Source organism: Dysidea avara, chromosome 5 (assembly GCF_963678975.1).
Source record: "Dysidea avara chromosome 5, odDysAvar1.4, whole genome shotgun sequence".
NCBI classification, from domain to species: Eukaryota; Metazoa; Porifera; class Demospongiae; order Dictyoceratida; family Dysideidae; genus Dysidea; species Dysidea avara.
The window spans coordinates 16,566,257-16,589,399 of record NC_089276.1 but is presented as its reverse complement, the minus strand read 5'-3'; the positions used below and the strand labels follow the sequence as shown (position 1 = coordinate 16,589,399).

At 36.9% G+C, this 23,143-nt stretch overlaps 1 protein-coding gene across 1 annotated transcript in view; it reads left to right on the top strand.

Moving 5' to 3' along the window:
• The window catches only part of LOC136255052 (uncharacterized), a 33,541-nt gene extending 10,437 nt beyond the window's left edge, over positions 1 to 23,104 (top strand). Inside the window, exons 2-26 of the mRNA XM_066047771.1 lie at positions 5,238 to 5,498; positions 5,550 to 5,660; positions 6,250 to 6,338; positions 6,384 to 6,547; positions 6,601 to 6,652; positions 6,745 to 6,813; positions 7,959 to 8,073; positions 8,145 to 8,303; positions 8,406 to 8,478; positions 8,540 to 8,639; positions 10,298 to 10,368; positions 10,419 to 10,557; positions 10,612 to 10,712; positions 10,763 to 10,871; positions 12,114 to 12,267; positions 12,318 to 12,384; positions 13,349 to 13,415; positions 13,464 to 13,549; positions 13,612 to 13,738; positions 13,794 to 13,835; positions 13,888 to 13,965; positions 14,020 to 14,065; positions 14,247 to 14,354; positions 14,405 to 14,679; positions 22,901 to 23,104. Coding sequence (XP_065903843.1) covers positions 5,238 to 5,498; positions 5,550 to 5,660; positions 6,250 to 6,338; positions 6,384 to 6,547; positions 6,601 to 6,652; positions 6,745 to 6,813; positions 7,959 to 8,073; positions 8,145 to 8,303; positions 8,406 to 8,478; positions 8,540 to 8,639; positions 10,298 to 10,368; positions 10,419 to 10,557; positions 10,612 to 10,712; positions 10,763 to 10,871; positions 12,114 to 12,267; positions 12,318 to 12,384; positions 13,349 to 13,415; positions 13,464 to 13,549; positions 13,612 to 13,738; positions 13,794 to 13,835; positions 13,888 to 13,965; positions 14,020 to 14,065; positions 14,247 to 14,354; positions 14,405 to 14,673 — 2,657 coding nt within the window. The 3' untranslated portion in view covers positions 14,674 to 14,679; positions 22,901 to 23,104. The remainder of the gene's footprint in view (positions 1 to 5,237; positions 5,499 to 5,549; positions 5,661 to 6,249; positions 6,339 to 6,383; positions 6,548 to 6,600; positions 6,653 to 6,744; positions 6,814 to 7,958; positions 8,074 to 8,144; positions 8,304 to 8,405; positions 8,479 to 8,539; positions 8,640 to 10,297; positions 10,369 to 10,418; positions 10,558 to 10,611; positions 10,713 to 10,762; positions 10,872 to 12,113; positions 12,268 to 12,317; positions 12,385 to 13,348; positions 13,416 to 13,463; positions 13,550 to 13,611; positions 13,739 to 13,793; positions 13,836 to 13,887; positions 13,966 to 14,019; positions 14,066 to 14,246; positions 14,355 to 14,404; positions 14,680 to 22,900) is intronic.
• Positions 23,105 to 23,143: the final 39 nt, after the last annotated feature.

The window sequence follows — 23,143 nt, the reverse complement described above, 5'->3', positions numbered from 1 at the left end:
ATTATTCCCTACTGGATAACTTGCTCATAGCTGATCTCTCTACTAAAGGACTTGAAATGTAGCTGAACTCTCTACAGGGTGATTTGCTTGTAGCTGAACTCTACACAGGATTCTCTCTAGAGGGTGAATTGTTTCTAGTTGATCTCTTTACAGGGTGATTTGTTTGTAGCCGAACTCTCTACAGGATGGTTTCTTTGTAGCTGAACTCTCTACAAGGTGACTTGCTTCTAGCTGATCTCTCTAGATGGTGACTTCTTCTAGCTGATCTCTCTACAGGGTGACTTGTATATATAGCTGAACTCTCTACAGGGTGATCTGTTGGGTGATTTGTTTGTAGCTGAAATCTCTTGTTTCAATCTGATCTCATTGTAGGGTAACTTGTTTGTAGCTGAACTCTCTACAGGATGGTTTCTTTGTAGTTGACTTTCTACAGAGTGATTTTTTTTGTAGCTGAACTCTATATAGGGTGATTTGTTTGTGCCTGAACTTTCTACAGGGTGATTTGTTTATAGCTGAATGCTCTGCAAGGTGATTTGTTTGTAGTTGATCTCTCTACAGGATTTCTTTGCAGCTGAGATCTCTACAGGGTGACTTCTTTTAGCTGAGCTATCTCTTGTTTCTAGCTGATCTCTCTACAGAGTAACTTGTTTGTATATAGCTGAACTCTTTACAGGGTGGTTTTTTGGTTGCTGTATTCTCTACACAGTGACTTATTTGTAGCAAACTTCTCTACAGAGTGACTTGTTTGTAGCTGAAGCCTGAATTCTCTTTAGAGTGACTTACTTGTAGCTGAACATTGTATAAACTAAAAAGTGACTTGTTTGTAGCTGAACTCTCTACAGGGTTACTTATTTACAGCTGATCTCTATAGGGTAACTTGTTTGTATAGATGGACTCTCTATAGGGTAGCTTCTTTGTAGCTGAATTCTCTCCACAGTGACTTGTTTGTAGCTGAATTCTCTAGAGAGTTTAGCCGAACTCTCTACAGGGGGCATGACTTGTTTATAGCTGAACTCTCTTCAGTGTGACTTGTAATGCTCTGAATCACTACAGCGATATATTTGTAGCTGAACTCTCTATAGGGTGACTTGCTTCTTGCTGAACTACCTATAAGTGTATCTGTTTGCAGCTGACTCCCTACAGAATAACTTGCAATGTAATAGAATTCTATAATGGAGTATGTAAATTAGCTGAATGCTCTATTAGAGTGACTGTTCTATTAGAGTATCTCGATCTCGCATTTGCTACATGGAGTTGGCTTTCAAATCATAACCTCGATCATAACTCAGTGGTTTGTAATCCCAGTCTTCTGTACTACTGCAAGGACTTTCTATGAAGATTATTCCAGCTATACACCGATTTTCAGCTCATTGCTCTAAGCAGTTTGCCTAGTAGACGTAAAAACTAATACTTTTTTATTCAGTCATAAAAATCGATCGCGTAATTGTGACACGGGTTGGGTTTTGTGTCATATCTCCATGGTCTTTATCTCGATTCCTTTGAAACCACCAAAAGGCACTCCTACGATGGTTAGGCCATACCTATTTGAAAAGTTATTGCTCGGATTTATTTTACAACAAAATGGGTCAGTTGGTAGCAAAAAAGCAAAAAAACAGCTAGCTAACTACAATATTATTTTTAAATATGTACATACTGGTTACAAACCATAATCAGTAAGTCACATTAAAGCTGTATGTATAAATCCTTTCTATACATAGCTATTAAAAACGGATAAACATAGTTAATAGTTCAATGAGCACTGCACTGATGTTATCATAGATTTCTTCGCCAGGAGTGAAGAACATGCTGGTTTTACGCTTACAGTAGCTAGCATTATAATTATTTGAAATCAGTATTGTACCAATTGACTGTTCTATTAGAATATCTCAATCTTTTGCAGCAATTTTAAGGTGTCACATGATCTGATTTTTTGCTTTCTTAATTAATTTCTGTGCAAAATTGGGTCGGTCAGGTCTGAGCACCAACTTTTCAAATACATATGGCCTGACTCCATCTTCATAGCAATTTTCAACTCATTCCATGAAGCGGCTTACCCTGTAGGCGTGACAACAAATCGATCTTGTTTTACGCGAATAATTGGTCATAAATCCTGAACAGTTCATCGTATTTGGACCAAACTTGATACTAGGATTCACCTTTGGACTTCCTTTCTGTGTGACAAATTTCAAGGTGATCGGAGTACGCATTTGCGTTTTGTAGCACTTTTTGCAAGTGTGCGAAAACACGAAGAAAGAAAGAAAAAGAAAAAAAATCGAAACTTTGGCAGGTCGTATCTCGGAAATAGCTGGAGCGATTTCCTTCAAATTTAATAGAGACTCTCCTGGCTGGCAGGTAGTAATTCTGTAGCAAAGTTGGTTCCAATTGGATAAGGGATCACCGAGATACAAAGGTGTGAAAATGATGTTTTCTTTCTTCCTGTTAATATACCATGGTGTGAAGTGCCGGCTTCTTGGGCCACATGACACACTATCGTGTGTCTTGATCTCGATCTCGCATTTGCTGCACGGAGTTGGTTTTGGAATCATAACTCATTGGTTTGTGATCCGATTGTTCTGTACTACTGCAAGGACTTTCTACGATGACTATTTCAGCTACATACCCATTTTCAGCTCACTGCTCTAAGCGATTTGCCTGGAAGGCGTGAAATTTTATTTTTTTATACAAAACCAAAAAAATAAAATAGATACAAAATGAAATAAACACATTAAACAAATGAGTCAAGCTGAACCTCTGCCAAGTGCAGTTCAGCAGAGGTAGCGGGGTGCTCCACAGGTCTCACGGTTCTACTGCCCTGGATGGCCAAGATGGCCGAACGGAGTAAAGAAAATGAGATGGAACATCGCATCAATTATTGGTGATGTAATTTATTCCAATGAGGGTACCACCCAGGGAGATCCTCTGGCTATGCCTTTCTACACCTCGTCCACCATACCCCTAATTCGTAAATTGCCAAATATTGTTGTTCATGCTTGGTATGCAGATGATGCTAATGCTTGTGGACAAATTTCACATTTGCGTTCATGGTGGAACCAGATTTCATCATTTGGACCACCTTTTGGCTACTTCCCTAATGCCTCCAGACTTGGCTTGTTGTCAAAAAACAGTACTTGAAACATGCTCAAATGCTGTTTGCTATTACATGTGTCAGTATAACCACAGATGGGAGACCTCACCTTGGAGCAGCAATTGGTTTTTCTAATTACATCACTCAGTATGTTTCCAGTAAAATTTCAACTTGGCTTCAAGAGTTACATCTGCTGTCATCGTCTGCTATTACCCAACCCCATGCAGCTTACTCTGCCTTTACGCATGGACTAATCAGCAAATGGTTATTCATTGCTCGTACAATTCTTGATGTCGATGATCTTTTTCAACCACTTGAGGAGTGTATTCGACACACCTTCATTCCTGCAGTAACTGGTAATTTATCTCCTGGTGATTTAGAGAGATATTTGTTGGCTCTCCCCACGCAAATTGGTGGCATGGGTATTATCAACCTGTGTGCCTTTGAGTTTTCTGCCTCCAATAAACTTACAAAGCCTTTGCAATCCCTTCTATTATCTCAGACTGGTACCTCCTCCAATGATATTCGAGGTGAACAATTTTCCATCAAAAAAGAAATTTATCGATTGAAATTCTGTGCAACTTCCTCCAACAAAGCAAGTTTATTACATGGAGCCAGTTCTAGTTTGAAGAAATCTATTGAATTGGCTTCTGAAAAAGGAGCTTCGAACTGGCTAACTGTTCTGCCATTGCAGGAACACAATTTCAGCCTACACAAAACCACTTTTCATGATGCAGCTGCCCTCAGATATGGCTGGGATCCAGCCAGGCTCCCTCAACATTGTGCCTGTGGCACAAAGTTTTCTGTTGAACATTCTTTTACATGCCCCAAGGGTGGCTTTCCATCAATTCTCCATAATGAAATTCAGGATTTGACAGCTAGTTTACTTACAGAGGTCTGTCATGAGGTTGAAATGGAGCCCCATTTACAACCAGTCACTGGTGAGCAGTTTATTTTAGCTTCTTCAAACACCGAAGATGGAGCTCGTCTTGACATTTCAGCAAATGGTTTTTGGGGTGGTTGCTGTGAGAAAACCTACATTGACGTAAAAGTTTTCAATCTCCATGCTCCAAGTAATCGAACCACCAATACCAAGAGCATTTACAGAAAACATGAATTGAGTAAGAAACATTTGTATGAAGCTCGTATCCATGAAGTTGAACACAGTTCCTTTACTCCTTTAATTTTCTCAGCCACAGGAGGAATGGCTAATGAAGCAACAGTTTTTACAAGCAACTTGCCTGACATTTGGGACGCAAATTATGCAGCTGTAATGGGATGGGTGCGGTGCTTCCTGTCCTTCTCACTTCTGAGGTCTGCAATCAGATGTTTAAGAGGATCTAGGTCCTCAAAGGGCCGCTTTGGTCATTCGTTAGGAACAGCGCCAATTGATCTTATCCAGGTTGAGACTAAATTGCCAGCTTTCTAAATGGTGACTGTCATATAGTGTTTGTTCTTGTTTTTCTCTTTGTAGCTATTTGTATTTATTCAAAAAAAATAGATTATTGGTATTTTTATTCATGAGTCTCGATCGCGCAATTATTACACACCTTCAGTTTCGTGTCATATGTCCATGATCTTTATTTTGATTGATTTCAAACCACCAAAAGGCACTCCTACAATGGTTGATCTATCCACAAAACGATTTTCAACTCATTCCATGAAGCGGTTTACCCTGTAGCAACAAATTGATCTTGTTTTACACGAATAATTGGTCATAAATCCTTAACCATTCGTCGGGTTTGCACCAAATTTGATACTAGGATTTGCCTTTGGACTGCCTTTCTGTGTGCCAAATTCCAAGGCAATCAGAGTATGTGTTTGCATTTTATAACAATTTGTGCAAGTGTGCGAAAACACGAAGAAAAAAAAGACGAAGAAAACAAACCAAAATTTTGGCTGCTCATAACTCTTGAGCAATTTCCTTCAAATTTGGAATGTGGACTCCCCAGGCAACTCTGCAGTAAATTTGGTTCCAATCGGATAAGGTATCACCGAGATACAAAGGTGTGAAAATGATGTTTTCTTTCTTCCTGTCAATATATCCACAGTGTGATGCGCCGGCTTCTTGGGCCGCACGACACACTATCGTGTGTCTTGATATTATAATGATATTATACAAAAAGTCTGTGTTTATAATTGTTTTGTTTAGCACACAATCTTCTCATAACTATTGAGCCAGTGACAAGAAATGCAAACCCAGGTGATCAAGTGACATTTTCATGCTCAGCAACTGGTTTATGGGCTAATACATTTGTATATGGCTGGTTACTAAATGGAGTTCCTGTTGAAGGAGAAACTAAGTCAAGTCTTGTAGTTACTGCATCAGAAGACAATGCTGGAGATTATGAATGTACTGTCAGAAATAAATACAGTGGTTTTGCCAGATCTAGTGCAGCTAAACTGATCCTAAGTAAGTACATAATGTTTCTTCTAGTATTTTGTGTATTATCTAATTGTTAAGATCAATTTTGCTACCCTGTAATGGTCAGCTATATGGGGTTCAATGTTACTTGGAATGAAACTCTTGTTGGTGTCACTGTTGAAGTCCCATGTACTGGAGCTGGATTAAATGGTAACTTTACATAATATACAGATTATATACTATGTAGTAGATGAAGAGGTTTTGTATTCATAAGCATAAGAAAGGAAGGAACTAAGCCCTCCCTAGTTTACTGAAGAGGGGGTCAAATCTCTCTTAGAAAGGAATGCTATTAAAGTTACAGGGTAGGGATAAAAAACTGCTAATATGACTGAACTATTATTTAAGACCAGTCAAGTAAAGAATCTGATTCCACCAGCAATGATTCAACCCTGTATCTCTTATAATAGTGTATCTTAAACCTGTAACAGACCTTCAACAAGTCTGTATACACATTTGTATACTGTTGTTAAAATTAATGTTGTAGCTACACTACCATATAACCCCAACATATTGTTACTCTGAAACCCTAAAAACCAGCGTTGTCTGTCCCCCACATTGTGAATATGTATTTCCATTAATCCAAACTCTAGCAATTCAGTATGCAATAATTCAAGCTGTGTACTCTAGCAATTCAGTATACAATAATTCAAGCTGTGTAAGTACTGTAACTGTGCAATCAGACGATTATTAAGTACTGCTACATGAAAATATCATGATATTATTTCATGTATTCATTAAGGTACCGTACGAAGAAGGTGCAAAGGTGAGGACAATTGGGAGGAATTTGTTGAGTGCTTTAGGGTTCAATTTAACAAGCTAATCAAAGAGGTAAATTGTAATTTGTAAACATCACATACAAATAGTGCACTACAGGTAAAAAATGTTACCATGTCATTAAGTAACTTGAGGAAAGAAGAAAAGATTATTGCAGTTACCAATATTGCCACAACACTGTCTAACTTAACTTCGTTAGAAGAACAAGTTATTTTTGCACAGGAAATTGGTCTAGCAGTTGACATCATAACATCACTCAACAAGTTAAGTAACTGTAGTCAATTGTTATGCATAGTCAAGTGATATTTGTATACAGTGTTACAGAGACAGTGGTTGACAGGTTAAAACCTAACGATGCATATTTTGAGGTAAAAATATACAATTTATAGACATGTGTATAGTTAAATTGACATTCTGATCATTTACAAACCATTTAAACTGATTTTTTATACACTTAAAGGAAACAACTGAAGTATTCAATAATCTTTTGAATAACAACAACCAGCAAAATTGGCAACAACTGCAACAAGTACAGTACTATAATTGTTCTTGTGTCAATGTGTGTATGAGTAAATGACCTACATATCATAGTTTGGAAGTTCTGCAGAAACAAAGAGTGAATGTAGGGTGATGTTAATGCTTACTCTTGTATGACTAGAAATTATGTATTGTTTGGTATATGTACGAAGTTTGACTGTTGTAAATTTCGCTGACTTGCAGTTGCTTAGCTGTCCACAAAATTTATATTGCAAACATTATCAGGTGTTACTGTATGCTGCTATAAAATATCATAATTCATTTTATTTTTGTGCCAAAAATTTCGTGTAAAAGTATTTTTGTATGATTTATGTGAATGACTGTTCTATTAGAGTGGTTTGATCTCTAAAATTTTCGTGTAAGAAAAATTTTTGCATACAAAATTTTGCATATGGAAATTATTTTACAACAAAAAAAAGCAAATTACAGTGCGTGTGCACCCATGCATGTGGAAATAAATCAAGTGATCTTTATAAATAAAATAGCTAAATTCTGAAATTTGTTCATCCACTAACAAATATATATAGCCAACTTTCTGTTCACCAAATGTATCATGCTACTAACAGGTAGATACATTATAATACAGTATTGTAGTATGATATCAAAGGTTGCTGCTAGTTTTACACATCATGCAGTACAGTTGTAGCCCATACACTGTGCCACCACAGGAAGTCATAATACAAACCATGTACTTGCCAGGACAGTGCACATTACTGTAACATCTCCAATAGTTACTATCTAAATGGGGAAAAATGGCTAGGCTGAATTGGCACAAGACTGACCACGCAAAATTAGTTACCTAATCACTAAGATAATATTTCCTGGACACAGTTCTTAGAATATTTATGGCTAGCATACCTCTATAGTTTTAGCTTTCTTTCTCCTTCCATGTCTCCAGTAGTTCATAAGCACCATAAAATGCAATTGGTATTTATAAGGGCCTGAAATTACAAATGGGCACCTTTTATCCATGCATGTCTCATATATACCATTAAATGATTCATATTATATCCATTCAGTTTGCATCTAATTTGTAAACACTCTGCCCTCATCCATGTGGCCCTCGGATGTCATGTTTACAAATCTTATAGGTGTGTTACAATTAATATTACTTTACAAATTTCTTTGTACATGCAGACATCACCAAAAACCAGCCAAAGTTTGGTTAACAGTACTGAACAGTTTGGAAAACTTTTAGGTGAAACACTAAACAGTGACATAAGTGAAGCAATCAAGACAAAGGAAAACATTAGTAAGTCAGTAACATTGCATGAAGCATAACAATTGACCAGTATAATTATATTGTAATCACATTACTTGTAGTTGTGAAAGCTCAGCTTATTTCAAATGATAGTGTACAAGCAGGGGAATCTTATGAATTTCCTACTAAAAATGATGATTTGACAAATTTTACTCATGGAAGTGCTCAAATCATGTTCTCTAATGCTCTGCTAAGAGGTGTCTTAGATCAACTTTCACCAAGTGAGTGCTTATGGCGCTATACAAACAACATCCTGTGCAATTCAATACAGATGTACAGTTTCAGTGGATAACCCAGTTTTAATTTATTTATTTGCGTTATAGATACTACAACATTTCCTATTACAAATACAATACTAAGAGAAGATATCTTTCAGCTGCCAAATCCTAGGAATGGGTAAGTACAGGATTATGTATAGAAGAATTGTTTACTCAATATGACATTTCTTCTATTACAGAACTGAAATGCTTGTACCAATATCTCCAATAGTATCAATACAAGCACCTGTTCCTGTTACCACTAATGAGAGCAATCCTATATTATTAACTCTTGATGTGGTAAGTATTGAGATTTTATATTTTGTATGTAGTGGGAACATTGTGCAAAACAATTTTAGTAACTTATTGTACTTTAGGTGAAAGATCAAAGTGAAAAGTGTGCTTTTATTTCCATATTGTACACCTGGCTGCACACTTTAAAGCTGGCAGTGTGCTGTATCTGTTTCAACTGTGCTGTATTTTCCCTTTGATCCCAATACAGTACTGTTGAAACAGTAAACAAGTTGACCAAAGCATGACCAATGCCAGACACATTAATGCATTCCTTTCACCAAACCACTGCAATGTTATGAAGCCATTCAACAATTATGACATATCATAAACACATAGAACAATGCATGACCTAAACACAAGTGGGCGAATTACCCTGAAAGCCATTCTTAGCGAATGCAGTTAGCAAGGGAACAGAGCAGATGGCATTATCAACACTACAAAGTGACTCCTGTTCACACGTTGTAAAGCCAGTTGGAACATGCTAAGTTAATTCACTTACAGTTGCCTTCGTGGTATCGTTTCCAGTGCCACACCATGGCTTCTATAAATGTACTCTCACCCGCTAAACACGATAGCAAGAATCTCTATAACAAAGACACAGACTTACTCATGGGCATTAAGCCAGGCCTCAAACGAGGAACAAACAGTTGGCCACTTACTGTCGCTCTTGGCAGCTCAAATCGCTACACAGCTAGCTAGTTTCATCACGCTGAATCACTGTAATACACACGGTCTCGAACTTACACGGATAGGCACTCACCTCTTGCTACTTGGCGTCACCCCCACTCTTCGCAGCCACTACTTTAGTACAATAAACCAGTTAAAGCACCGACATTGTTCGTGCAATATGGAAAAATAGCACTCGGGCATGGTCTTGAACCTAATACAGCACTCGGCTTCGCCTCATGCTGTATTAGTCTCTCACCCACACCCTTGTGCTATTTTTTCCATATTGCACTCGCGGCGGTGCTTTAACTAGTATTTGTAGAATTTAATATGTACTGCTACACACTTTTTACTACTTAATAAGCCACCCTGAATATACGTATTTAATGTAGTGTAATTTGTATTGGTAGATAAGAATTTTGTGACTGCTATAGTTAAGAGTATATAATGTGGGAGGGAGAGTCAAGCTGCATTATATGCTGTGAAAAATGAGGCCATAAAGTTCTATGGTATTGTTCATATGACTCAGTAACTTGTGTTGGTTGGTGACTAACTATAAGTGCAGTGTACATGCATGTACGCTGTGAAGAAACTGAAGTTATGGAGTGAAAGAACAGTACACTTGAAAAGTATGGCACATTGTACAGGGGAACTTGGTACAATGAGGAAGACACATGTAGCTAACCTGGAAAGTAAACATCACCAGGAACATTGATGCTGCCTTGGATGAATTGACATCTTCATTTCATCTGCTGTCTCGACAGATTTGCAAGCAAAATTGACATGTCTAGATGGAGTTTCAGCCATTGCAATTCCATGTGGACCACCTGCTATGAACTAGCAAAGTGTAAAATCTGTCAGGTTTATGAGAGGAAACGAAGGTATGTGGGTTACTTTATGGGCTAATTTTTCACAGTTTATATAGTGCAGTTTGACACTCTCCCTCCTCCATTACATACGCTTGCTATAGTGGATCAATGTTTATTTCTAATTTGCAGTTCGATACAAATTCTTCACTGCAACGTAGAATATGTCAATTCTATGATCACACATTGTTGGATACACAGCTGTGAGTAGTATGAACAATAACCATAGTGATATCACAATATGGACATGTAGTAATCAGGCTGGTGGTTGGTCAAGTAAAGGAGTACTATTTGACAAAGATAATTCTGATGACACTAGAGTAACTTGTCTTGCAACTCATCTGACCAGTTTTGCTGTACTTGTGAGCATTGGAGATGAACCAACTGCAAATGTATGACATGGTGTTTTGTTAACTATAGTTACTGTGTTGCTCATTTTTTTGCAGCAAACTGATCATCCAATGTCAATAATTTCATACATTGGATGTGCAATTTCTCTAGTGTGTCTTTGTCTTTCTATCATCTTACTGACAATTGTTATGTTTAGGTAAGAGTCACATTGTAATGCTAGTTCTCCTTACCCTGTTGCATGCACAGAAAAACAGATAAAATCAACCATGCTTTCATTCACCTAAACTTGTGCATTGCACTTGCATTGGGTCTTGTGGTGTTTCTCGCTGGAATAGAGACAGCTACTGATCATCACGTAAGTACACTTCACTGTAATTTCTATAGGTCTTCTCTAATATTTTTGTTTCTTCTGTCATGTAGCATTACATGAAACTTTGTGTGTGTGCTTGCGTACACTGTACCTGATAGGAGCTGCATGCTTTTATAACAATTGTATGTTGTTTGCTATATGTATGGATCAGAAGATATATCATAATATGTACAAATTTTTGACATCCACCAAATTTTCTTATTCAAAATTAATGACTATCAGGATTGGCTCTATGCTATAACCTGAATTAAAAATGTGACTACCACTGAAAATCTGAAAACTAACTTGTCAATCTACACAAATTTTGTATCTTGAAAATTTGTATATGTACGGTATGTGCATGAAACCATTCCAAAAGAATGTTTATTCAAGTGTCCACCAACAAATGGCTGCACTGCAATAATGCTAATGTCATTATTAAAGTGCAGGAAGTTACTGCCAGCTTTTACAGATTTAAAATCTAAATTTTTAAGGCTTTTACCATTTATTCACAGCTTGGATATTTATGCTGGCACTGGAATTTCACTTTTTTACCCATTGTGCACTTTACAATACATTTTGCAAGCAAGTGGAAACATTTATTAAATTGTTCTCAAATTTGATATATTTGAAGAGACTGAAGGCTTGATTTGAGAAAAGGACATATGCAACTATTACACTTGCACATTTTTGTTATTCCTTTTAACAACACACTAATGTAGTACTCTTGCTTTATTGACCACACTACACCTACGTTATACCACTTGTTAGGCTTGAGTCAAATATGCTCAAAATTTGCCCAAAATGCTTGCAGGATTTCCCAAAATTTTTGCCTATTATGCTCTTCAGTGTTTCCATTATGCTCCTAAATTAGCAACATTTTCTACAATTATCTTGGAACATTTTAATTAGTGAATGCTCTATTAGAGTACTTCACTACAAATTGACTGTTCTATTAGAGAGTATCAATCTAAGGAGAAATGTTACAAATGTACATTAGATTTGACTGCTCTATTGCAGTTTGCACTTTCCATTGTCTGCTCTATTAGGAAGTATCAATCTATTTTCATGGACTTAAGCTCCATTAATTTAAAATATCCGCCTCATTATATTGGCATAGCACTCCAGCCTATTATGCTTTTTATTATGCTGGCATATTTGACACAGGCCAACCACTTGTCTTGATGATACTGTAGATTTGTATATTGTTTTATGTGAAAATATTATTTCTATATTTGTATTGCATAGGTCTCTTGTGTAATTGTGGCAGTATTTCTACAATATTTCTTCACATCTGCATTTTGTTGGATGTTATGTGAAGGAGTAATGCTCTACATGTTGCTGGTCACTGTGTTTGGTAATAAACTGAACCGTCGACGATTCTTCTTTGTCTTGGGTTGGGGTAAGAATTACTATAGGCTTATAATGCTGTGTTGAAATACTATTTTGTAGGACCAGCAATTCCTATAATTGCAATTTCAGTTGGAATAGCTCATAGGCAATATGGAACTGATGATTAGTGAGTATATACCGTATATCAATTAAATTTGGCAGTGAACTTAATTTGGCAAATTGGCAATTCATCAATAAACTGCCAAATTTAAAAATTATTTTCATTCCTTGGGTCAAACTAGTCTGGCACTGCCACCCCTTCGCTTACAGGAGGGCCTGGTGACTCTAGCATACAGCACTTCTGCAGACTTACCAAAAATTGGTGCGTCCAATCATAATGCTTGCCTGCTCATTTAGTGACATGAATATCCATTTAGGGTAATTCAACATGCAGAAAATTATGGCTTCTGTCTTGCTTTCCTTGAGTTTTGTATAGATAGCAATGCTATGAATATCATAATAAGTAATGATAGTGATGCAATCTAATTATACGCTCTACCATTAATCACATTCCACTCTGACAGGTGCATAATGTTGAAGTAGGTTTTGACAACCCAAGTGTGACTTTGCGGATACTACTTAAACGCACCTTTACATTAGTGGTTGCAAATGGGTGTGGCTTACAGACTAAACTAGAACTCATACTCAATTAGTACGAATGGCTCCATGTCAACTTGCAGATAGCAATAGCCATGAATTTGTGCTCAGCCATTGATAAATGGGTGAGGCTCTACGTATGCCTACAGGCAAAAAACAATCCTGATAAGTGGCATGACTGCAGAAGGACATATATTCTTTAAAGCAGGTCAGATCCAGGCCCGGTTCAATAATGAAAGCAACTTTCCAGACTGATGCATGCTTTTACTGAATCCGTAACATTTCAGCACAAAAAGGATTGTATGCTACAGCACACATGCTTTGTCCTTACACCGCTTGTGTGCACTGCCAATTTTTTAATGAGAGCATATTGCCGAATGAAAGTTTTTCCAACCATAATTTTATAGCAAATTGCCAATATTAATTTCACCAATGTTTGTTGTTATATGGTAACTTTAGTGGTTGATGTGTATTAAAATTTTTAATATGTTTAGTTGCTGGATAAAGTCAGAAGATGGAGCAATTGCAGCATTCATTGTACCCATTGTGATCATTATCTTGGTATATTATACAGTAGTAATAATTATCATCTACATAAACTATTTGCAGATAAACAGTCTATTTCTGGGGATAACTCTGAAAGTTTTGTATGTAAGCAAGCGAAATGCTAATAATGAAAATACAAGTACTGCAAAGTAATTGTTAATTTGTCCATTGTGTGTATTTTTTAATTTATTGATTTTTGCTTAATATTCAGGCACCTGTTGAAGGCTGCAATATTCCTCTTGCCACTACTTGGAGTGACATGGATAATTGGAATTTTGGCTGTTAACGATGACACTGAAGTGTTTGCGTGGATATTTACAATTTTAAATTCTTTACAAGTAATGAAACTAATAAACTATGCATCACAAATTACAGGATGATACATATCTTTAGGGATTCTTCATATTCCTATTCCATGTTCTCAGAAACAAACAGGTGATAAATCTATGTGATTATATACTTCTAATGTATTTACTGTGGTACTTAGGTTATTAGAGAAGCTAATGAGTTCTACAACTTTTGGAGGACCAGCCAAGTTTACAGTGTATATAGCAGAGTGCGTTCAGTAAGTGCCATTTTAAAATCAAAGCTAATTGTATGATATTGAGTTACCGTATAGGGACGTGGAAGTTCAAGTACCTTGAGGAGTACATTGAAGGAAAAGAGTACGTACTGTATATGTGAATGAATATATACAACAAATTTCGTTATTACTAGTTGTATGTGGTGTATAGGAGCCTGGTATTTTGAAATAACCAGTATATTGCAACCTGTTTGGCAGAAAAACACAAATTTTGTGATTCTGCATTGTTTCAAACAGTACATTATTATAATTTGTGTCTGTAGCCTCTCAGAGCAGTACTAGTGGTTTCAGTACTCATGGGAATAAAACATCAACCACTTCAACGAGTATTTCTGGTGTTAATAACAAAGAAGAGTCAGAAATCCCAATAGGTACTATTATACTGACTATATCATAGCAAATTGAATGGTTTTGTTGGTAGATGATGATGTGTTTGCAATAAATTTAAAGCCAATTAATGAGTCAATTGACAAAAGGAAAGATACAAGTTTTGTAAAGAAGAAAGTGCCATTTGAAGTTCATGGTGATGAAAAAGAGTACTCTAAACAAGAATTGGAAAAAGAATCCACTTTTAAAGAGCTGTACACCAATGCTGATGAAAGCACTTCAGATGTAAATGAAGATAGCAAAATAGAATGGTCTGGAAATACGAATGAAAAGCCGATCTCTTTACCATATCCTAAGAAATAACAAGAGGTATTTTAATGCTCTTAGTATGGTAGTAGTGATATTATACAGTATGGCAGTATATTAGAGGTTTGTACTTTTCACAAAATATATTGACCAGAAACCAGCCTTACAATGACCTTCATGGAACCTTGGCAGCATCGGTTGAGTGTAAGTAAGCCTAAAAGTGCCTTTTGTTCAGCCCGACTTGCTCCAAACCAGGCTCACTTTTCTTTATACCAGCTTGGTAGGATGGGCTAGGTAAAATCAAGCCCAAAAATGCCTTTTTAGTGACCCAACAATTTCTAGCTTCAGTGCTGACTATCACAAGAGTTGTCTGTATTTTCCATAGTAACTGGAATAATTGCAGAGGCACTTCTCGTATTGTTCTTCATCTTTAATCATATACTGTATATTAGGGATCATGAAGAACTGATTTTTTTTCAGCCAAAAATAACCAGCCTTGATTTCCCTTCATGACAATGTGGCAGTATACAGCCAACCCCAAAATGTCTTCAAACCAACTTTAAACCCTTCCAAAATGTTTTTTGTGGAATTTAAAAAAAATTCAATTAAACAGAATTTTATTCTGACTAACTGATGCCTTCAGCCAAGCATAGCTCGACAATGGATATAGCTACAGGCTTGATTTCTTCACTGACTGACATCACTTTGTCCTGAGATGTGCTCCTTCACCAACTGCAGTACATACAATACATGCATCATGGACTTGCTTTTGTCCTCCTTTGTGTTCCAGTTCTTATTGCTGCCAACATAAGGTGTCTATTCATGATAGCAGTCCATTCACGGTAACACGATGTGGCTTCCCTGTGGTTGTGTTGGTATCTCACCAGTATTTTCTATAGCAACTGGATTGATTGCAGAGACACTTCTTGTACTGTTATTCATTAGACATAGTAGATTGCTGGTTTCATCAGCCACTTCCTATATGCACGGGGGGCAGTCATATTTTATTATTAATTGAAGGAAGCACCCAAAATCAAAACAACAGCAGGCTATTTCTCACTACAAGGATTATCAAAGGCCTTCTTAAAGCTTGCGCTTACACTTTACCACTTTTCCGAAGCAGATGTAATATTTTCAGTAGTAGAAAATGATGGCTAGGTTGCCTAAACATTGAAGCAGCAGGTGATGTGGGCGGGTGATGAGAAACTATAAAAATTAATTAACTTTGTCTGGCCTAAAATTGTTAAAAAATTTATAAATACTCTCTCAGTATATACTTATAAAAAAATTTTCAAATTTTCCTGTGGGCAAGTCCCCAGATCCCCATGGATATCATTCATGTCTGTCGAATGCTTCATACACCATTGTGTAAATTTCACTGTCAAAGTTTTCCCCCTCACTCTTTAGCCTGCTTCACTGTTCCTGAATCTGAAACTGTTCTATTAGTTGGTACATTTTGCATGTTAACTTTGTAGTTTCAGTGTATGCAGTGGTTAACCACAGTAAGGACCCAACATGTTAGAGGACATTATTAATTTACAGGAATTAGCCTGTAAGTCCTGAGTCAATACAAACTGTCAATACATTCTATCAGTCCAGGTCTTTGTTTAAAAACATCAGTTGATAGTGACTTAACTACATATGAGGGTAAAGTATTCCAATCATTGATTACTCTAGCACCGAAACTATGTACTCTTGTCATCCTATTAGCAAATGGTTTGAATCAAGACACACGGTAGTGTGTCGTGCGGCCCAAGAAGCCGGCGCAACACCCGTAGTATATTGACAGGAAGAAAGAAGACGCAATTTTCGCACCTCCGTAGCTCTGTGCTGCCTTGATGAAACAAGACGATTATTGCTGTGGACACTCCCTCCACCTTCAGCACTCCACATTCCAAATTAGAGCGAAATCGCTTAACGCGTTCCCGAGATATGCGACTTCAAAAATTGGCTTAGTTTCTTCGTTTTTTTCTTCTTATTTTTCTTCCTCTTTTCGCACTCTTACAAAAACTGCTATAAAACGTGAACGCAATATCCGATTGCCTTGAAGTTTAGCACACAGAAGGGGGGTATAAAGGCGCATCTCTGTACCAACTTTGGCTAGGATACGATAAACAGGAAAAGAGGTATGATCGATTATTCACGAAAAATAACACCAATATGTTGTCACGCCTACAGGGTAAACTGCGTATGGGAAGAAGCTGAAAATCGGTGGGTAATTAGGTTAACTATTGAACCTCAAACCTTTTGTGGTTTGAAAGAAATCGAGCTAAAAACCAGGAAGATACAACGAAAAAACCAACAGTGTGTAACAATTACGCAATCGAGATTAGCTAATAAAAAACGACTACTTGCCACGCCTACCAGATAAACCGCTAAGGAGAATGCTTTGAAAATCGCTGTATAGATGGAGTAATCATATTAGAAAGGTTCTTCAATGGTGTAGAAGAATCAGACTTAAAGCCACGGAGTTATAACACGAAATCCAATATGGTGCAGCAAGTGCGAGATCGAGATACTCTAATAGAGCAGTCATCCTAATAGAGCAGTCACCCTGAAGAGAATTCAAGAGATCAGCTAGAAAGCAACCTGTATGGAGATCAGCTAGAAACAAGTCACCCTGTAGAGAGATCAGCTACAAACAATTCACCCTGTAGAGAAATCAGCTAGAAAAAGTTACCTTATAGGGAGTTCATGCAACTATGGAAAGGGATAGTTCAGCTAGAAGAAATCACCTTGTAGAGTTCAGCCACAAGAAACTACCATGTAGAGAGTTCAACTACAAACAAATTGCCCTGTAGAGAGATCAATAGAAGAAGTTACCTTGTAGAGAGTTCAGCTACAAAGAAACCATCATATAGAGAGTTTAGCTGCAAACAAATCACCTGTAGAGAGTTCAGCTACAAACGAATCTCTCTGTAGAGAGATCAGCCAGAAAAAGTTTCCTTGTAGAGAGTTCAGCTACAAACAAATCACCCTGTAGAGAGATCAGCTAGAAGAAGTAACCTTGCAGAGAGTTCAGTTACAAAGAAACCATCATGTAGAAAGTTCAGCTACAAACTAGTGACCTTGTAGAGACATCAGCTAAAAGAAGTTACCTTAGCTACAGAGAAACTATCATGTAGAGAGTTCAGCTGCAAACAAATTACATGTAGAGAGTTCAGCTACAAGCAAATCTCCCTGTAGAGAGATCAGCTAGACGAAGTTTCCTTGTAGAGAGTTCAGCTACAAACAAATCACCCTGTAGAAAGATCAGCTAGAAGAAATTACCTTGTAGAGAGTTCAGCTACAAAGAAACCATCATGTAGAGAGTTCAGCTTCAAACAAAACACCTGTAGAGAGTTCAGCTACAAGCAAATCTCCCTGTAGAGAGATCAGCTAGAAGAAGTTTCCTTGTAGAGAGTTCAGCTACAAACAAATCACCCTGTAGAAAGATCAGCTAGAAGGAGTCACCTTGTAGAGAGTTCAGTTACAAAGAAACCATCATGTAGAGAATTCAGCTACAAACTAGTGACCTTGTAGAGACATCAGCTAAAAGAAATTACCTTGTAGAGAGTTCAGCTACAAAGAAACCACCATGTAGAGAGTTCAGCTGCAAACAAATCACCTGTAGAGAGTTCAGCTACAAACAAATCTCCCTGTAGAGAGATCAGCTAGAAGAAGTTTCCTTGTAGAGAGTTCAGCTACAAACAAATCACCCTGTAGAAAGATCAACTAGAAGAAGTTACCTTGTGGAGAGTTCAGCTACAAAGAAGCCATGTTGTAGAGAGTTCAGCTGCAAACAAATCACCTATAGAGCGTTCAGCTACAAGCAAATCTCCCTGTAGAGGGATCAGCTAGAAGAAGTTATCTTGTAGAGAGTTCAGCTGCAAAGAAACCATCATGTAGAGAGTTCAGCTGCAAACAAATCACCTGTAGAGAGTTCAGCTACAAACAAATCTCCCTGTAGAGAGATCAGTTAGAAGAAGTTTCCTTGTAGAGAGTTCAGCTACAAACAAATCACCCTGTAGAAAGATCAGCTAGAAGAAGTTACTTTGTGAAGAGTTCAGTTACAAAGAAACCATCATGTAGAGAATTCAGCTGCAAACAAATAACCTGTAGAGAGTTCAGCTAGAAACAAATCTCCCTATAGAGAGATCAGCTAGAAGAGGTCATCTTGTAGAGAGTTCAGCTGCAAAGAAACCATCATGTAGAGAGTTCAGCTGCAAACAAATCACCTGTAGAGAGTTCAGCTACAAACAAATCTTCCTGTAGAGAGATCAGCTAGAAGAAGTTTCTTTGTAGAGGGTTCAGCTACAAACAAATCACCCTATAGAAAGATCAGCTAGAAGGAGTCACCTTGTAGAGAGTTCAGTTACAAAGAAATCATAATGTAGAGAGTTCAGCTACAAACTAGTGACCTTTTAGAGACATCAGCTAAAAGAAATTACCTTGTAGAGAGTTCAGCTACCAAGAAACCATCATTTAGAGAGTTCAACTGCAAACAAATCACCTGTAGAGAGTTCAGCTACAAACAAATCTCCCTGTAGAGAGATCAGCTAGAAGAAGTTTCCTTGTAGAGAATTCAGCTATAAACAAATCACCCTCTAGAAACATCAGCTAGAAGAAGTCACCTTGTAGAGAGTTCAGTTACAAAGAAACAATCATGTAGAGAGTTCAGCTGCAAACAAATCTCCCTGTAGAAAGATCAACTAGAAGAAGTCACCTTGTAGAGAGTTCAGCTACAAAGAACCATCATGTAGAGAGTTCAGCTGTAAACAAATCACCTGTAGAGAGTTCAGCTACAAACAAATCTCCCTGTAGAAAGATCAGCTAGAAGAAGTTACCTTGTAGAGAGTTCAGCTTCAAAGAAATCACCCTGTAGAAAATTCAGCCACAAACAAATTGCCCTGTAGAAAGATTAGTTAGAAGCAGTTACCTTGTAGAGAGTTCAGCTACAAACAAATCACCCTGTCGAGAGATCAGCTAGAAGAAGTTACCTTGTAGATTATTCAGCTACTAACAATTCACCCTGTAGAGAGGGCATCAAGAAGAAGTCACGTTGTAGAGTGTTCAGTTACAAAGAAACCACCATGGAGAGTTCTGTAATAAATATATGTATTATATATATAATTTGTACATTTACTGATTTAAATCAGCAATATTTAAAGTACATCTGCTTCATCTTTTCTTCTTCCTGTGGTAAAGAACAAAAAGACAGGTTAAAAAAGTCCCAAAGTTTGTGGTATACAAATACAAAAAGAAATGAAATCTAATCCAAAACAGCCAAGCTGTAAAAAAACAGTGCGGCCCTCAAAAAGGCTATGGTAAAAAAAGATGTGAAATCCAAGGTGGCGGCCAAGAAATGGCTGTGATGGTAGGTTAATGGTAAAAAATTTAATAATGGCAATTTAGGTGAATTTTTTGCCAAGACCAAGCGGCACAAAAATTCATCTGAATTGTCGTTATTAAAATTTTTACCATTAACCTACCATCACAGCTATTTCTTGGCCACCACCTTGGATTTCACATCTTTTTTCACCATAGCCTTTTTGAGGGCCGCACTGTTTTTTTACAGCTTGGCTGTTTTGGATTAGATAGCTTTATGGGGAATATTCTAGAAAATTTATCATACAGTATGTTAGTTACTGTATGGCAGGGACCACAAAGGAGTAGGCGTGGCCCACAAAATAATATCACCCAAAAAATAGCCTCAATTTCCCCTGACGACAATGAGACAGTATTGGTTAAGTGAAACTAAGCCCAAACAAGCTTTCAAATCAACCCAAAACGCTTTCAACAAGTTGCTACGGAATTTTAAAAATAATTTATTTAATGGAATTTTCTACTGACTGACTGAGTAACTGACTAACCAACTGATGCCTTCAGAAAAGCGTGACTCGATAACAGCTAAGGCTACAGGCTTGATTTTTTTACTGTTCAACATTGCTTCGGCCCAACAGATGCCTTTTGGAATACCGCAGTATGTACAATGCATTCTTCATGGACTTACCAGCGCCAACATGTGATGGCTTCCCTTCATATTAAACAGAAGTCGTCTGTATTTGTCATAGCGGCTATTTTGATAGCAGAGGTGCTTTTCAAAGAGTTCTTCGTGTAACAGGTTGAACATAGCTGACATCGAAGCGTAATGGATACTTCACTTTTCAGACAACAATTGGGGTGCGCGGTGCCATTTCAGATGCGATATGCATGGGTTCACCAGTCTTAATCATTTATTTACAAAAAAAGTTTACAAACAAGTACACAGAAAAATTAGGAATTTTCAGCTAGAGTAGGGACCATAGCACATCGATAAAAAGTACTGAAACAAGTTGGAGTAGTGCACAATATTAAATCACAGTAAAACAATAAGAATTGATATATCCCTATTGTGCATGGGATATAACATTTCTTATTGTTTTACTGTGATTTAATATCATGCACTACTCCAGCTTGTTTCAGTACCTTTTATCAATGTGCTATGGTTCAGTATCCATTATGCTTTGTTGACAGCTATGTTCAACCCTTTACACAACGTTACGAATCAAGAACTGTTTGAAAAGCACTCTGCAATCAAAGTAGCCACTATGAAAAATACGGATGATTTCCATTTCGTAGGGAAGCCATTACGTGCTACCACCAAATCGACACTTTTTGCTGTCAGCAAAGATGAATGGGACACAAAGGAGGACGCTGGTAAGTCCATGAAGAATGCATTGTACGTACTGCAGTATGCCAAAAGGCGCCTCTTGGGTCAAAGCGACATAGAACAGTGAAAAAATCAGGCCCATGTCCTTAGCCGTTATCAAGTTATGGTTGTCTGAAGGCATCAGTCAGTCAGTTACTCAGTCAGTAGAAAATTCTGGTTAAATAAATTATTTTAAAATTCCATAGTAACTTGTTGAAAGTATTTTGGGTTGATCAGAAAGCCTGTTTAGGCTTAGTTTTACCTAACCAATATTGAAATTGAGGCTGGTTTTTTGGTGATATTATTTCATGGGCCATGCCTACTCCTTTGTGGTCCCTACTATACACTACTATCATACTGTATATACTACTTCCACCTTGAATGGACAGAAAAAGCACCTTATTATTGTGCTTCACTGAAACTCACAAATTATTACAAATAATTGACTTGTCCAAAAATAAAATAGCTTTTTGGCATCTGATGCTTGATTACATTACCATTATTGAGAAAAAGAGGCTATCTACAATACCAGTTAATAAAATCTACTTATATCCCAGGGGTAGCTCATGTGGTTTTCACTATACATTACTTACACACAATACCTTATAATTTGTACAGAAGGTGGTGTCTAAATGCATATGTTGTTGTCAAATTTTCAATGGTGGCTTTCATAGGTCACTGCAGATACATGAATTCATTCATATTTTATGCGTGGAGCTTGTAGTCACAGGTATTCAGAAATAATTGAGTCTTGTATGTTGCTTTTCTAGGAAAATTTGAGTCCAAAAGTTTATAATTTCTGAGTTGCTCTAATTTGTTTTGATTGCTGTAGTTAATGGTTGTAGTGCAGGACTGCTATCAGCTGCAGAATATCTGGAGTTTACAATTTCTATCTCTTCAGTATATCCAGTTTCTCTATTGCTCTGTTGTACCGCAAAGCACTTAACACACAATTCATGTTGAAATGTAGGTAAAGTAATACCTGTTGATTAAACATCTACCTTATTTTCTCAACAATTATATACCCATCCTATAATGTCCTTGACATGTTCTAGATTTAAGAATGCAAGTATATATACACCTGTGGTGCCACACAATTACTCAAAATTAATGTGGTGATTAGAAAATAGACACAAGCTACAGACTACAAAGCCTCAATTTACCTAGTTTATTTTACCGTCGAAATCGTATGGACTTAATTATGACATATAAAATTTTGAATGGAGCAGTATTAGTAGATAAAGAATAATTTTTTTACAATGAACACTAGTTACAGTACTACATCTAATGGATTTAAGATTTATAAGAAATTTAACAAGACTTCAACACAACACTTTGCCTTTTCACAGAGAATAATTAATAACTGGAATTCTTTACCCTATGAAATTGCCACTTCTCCCAATGTACTAAGTTTAAGACTAATTTAGAACATTTTTTTGTATAATCAACATTTTTCATTTGTATGATTTAATTGAGATTGGTTTTATAAGACTCTGTCTTCTTTTTGACCAATTATACATAATAATAATATAGTATATATATGCATCGGTTATGAAGTATAATGTAGAAGTGGTGTTACAAATTAAATCTCATGCTTTTTGTGTTTTCCTACAGAAGTTGAAAGATGATTAACTCACATTTCAAAACTTATCAAGACAGTAGAATGTAGAGATTTTTCTTTTTGATTATTGTACATTTTGTACATTCCATACATACGTAGTTTTAGCATTGACCCTTTAGCATCATTTTGAGCTGTTTTGTCAATTTTTGCATTTAAATTGTGTGACATAATTCGTATTGTGCACATTTATGACTTTCATTGAGAAGATAGTAACTATTGCTAGCTCACTGCATTAC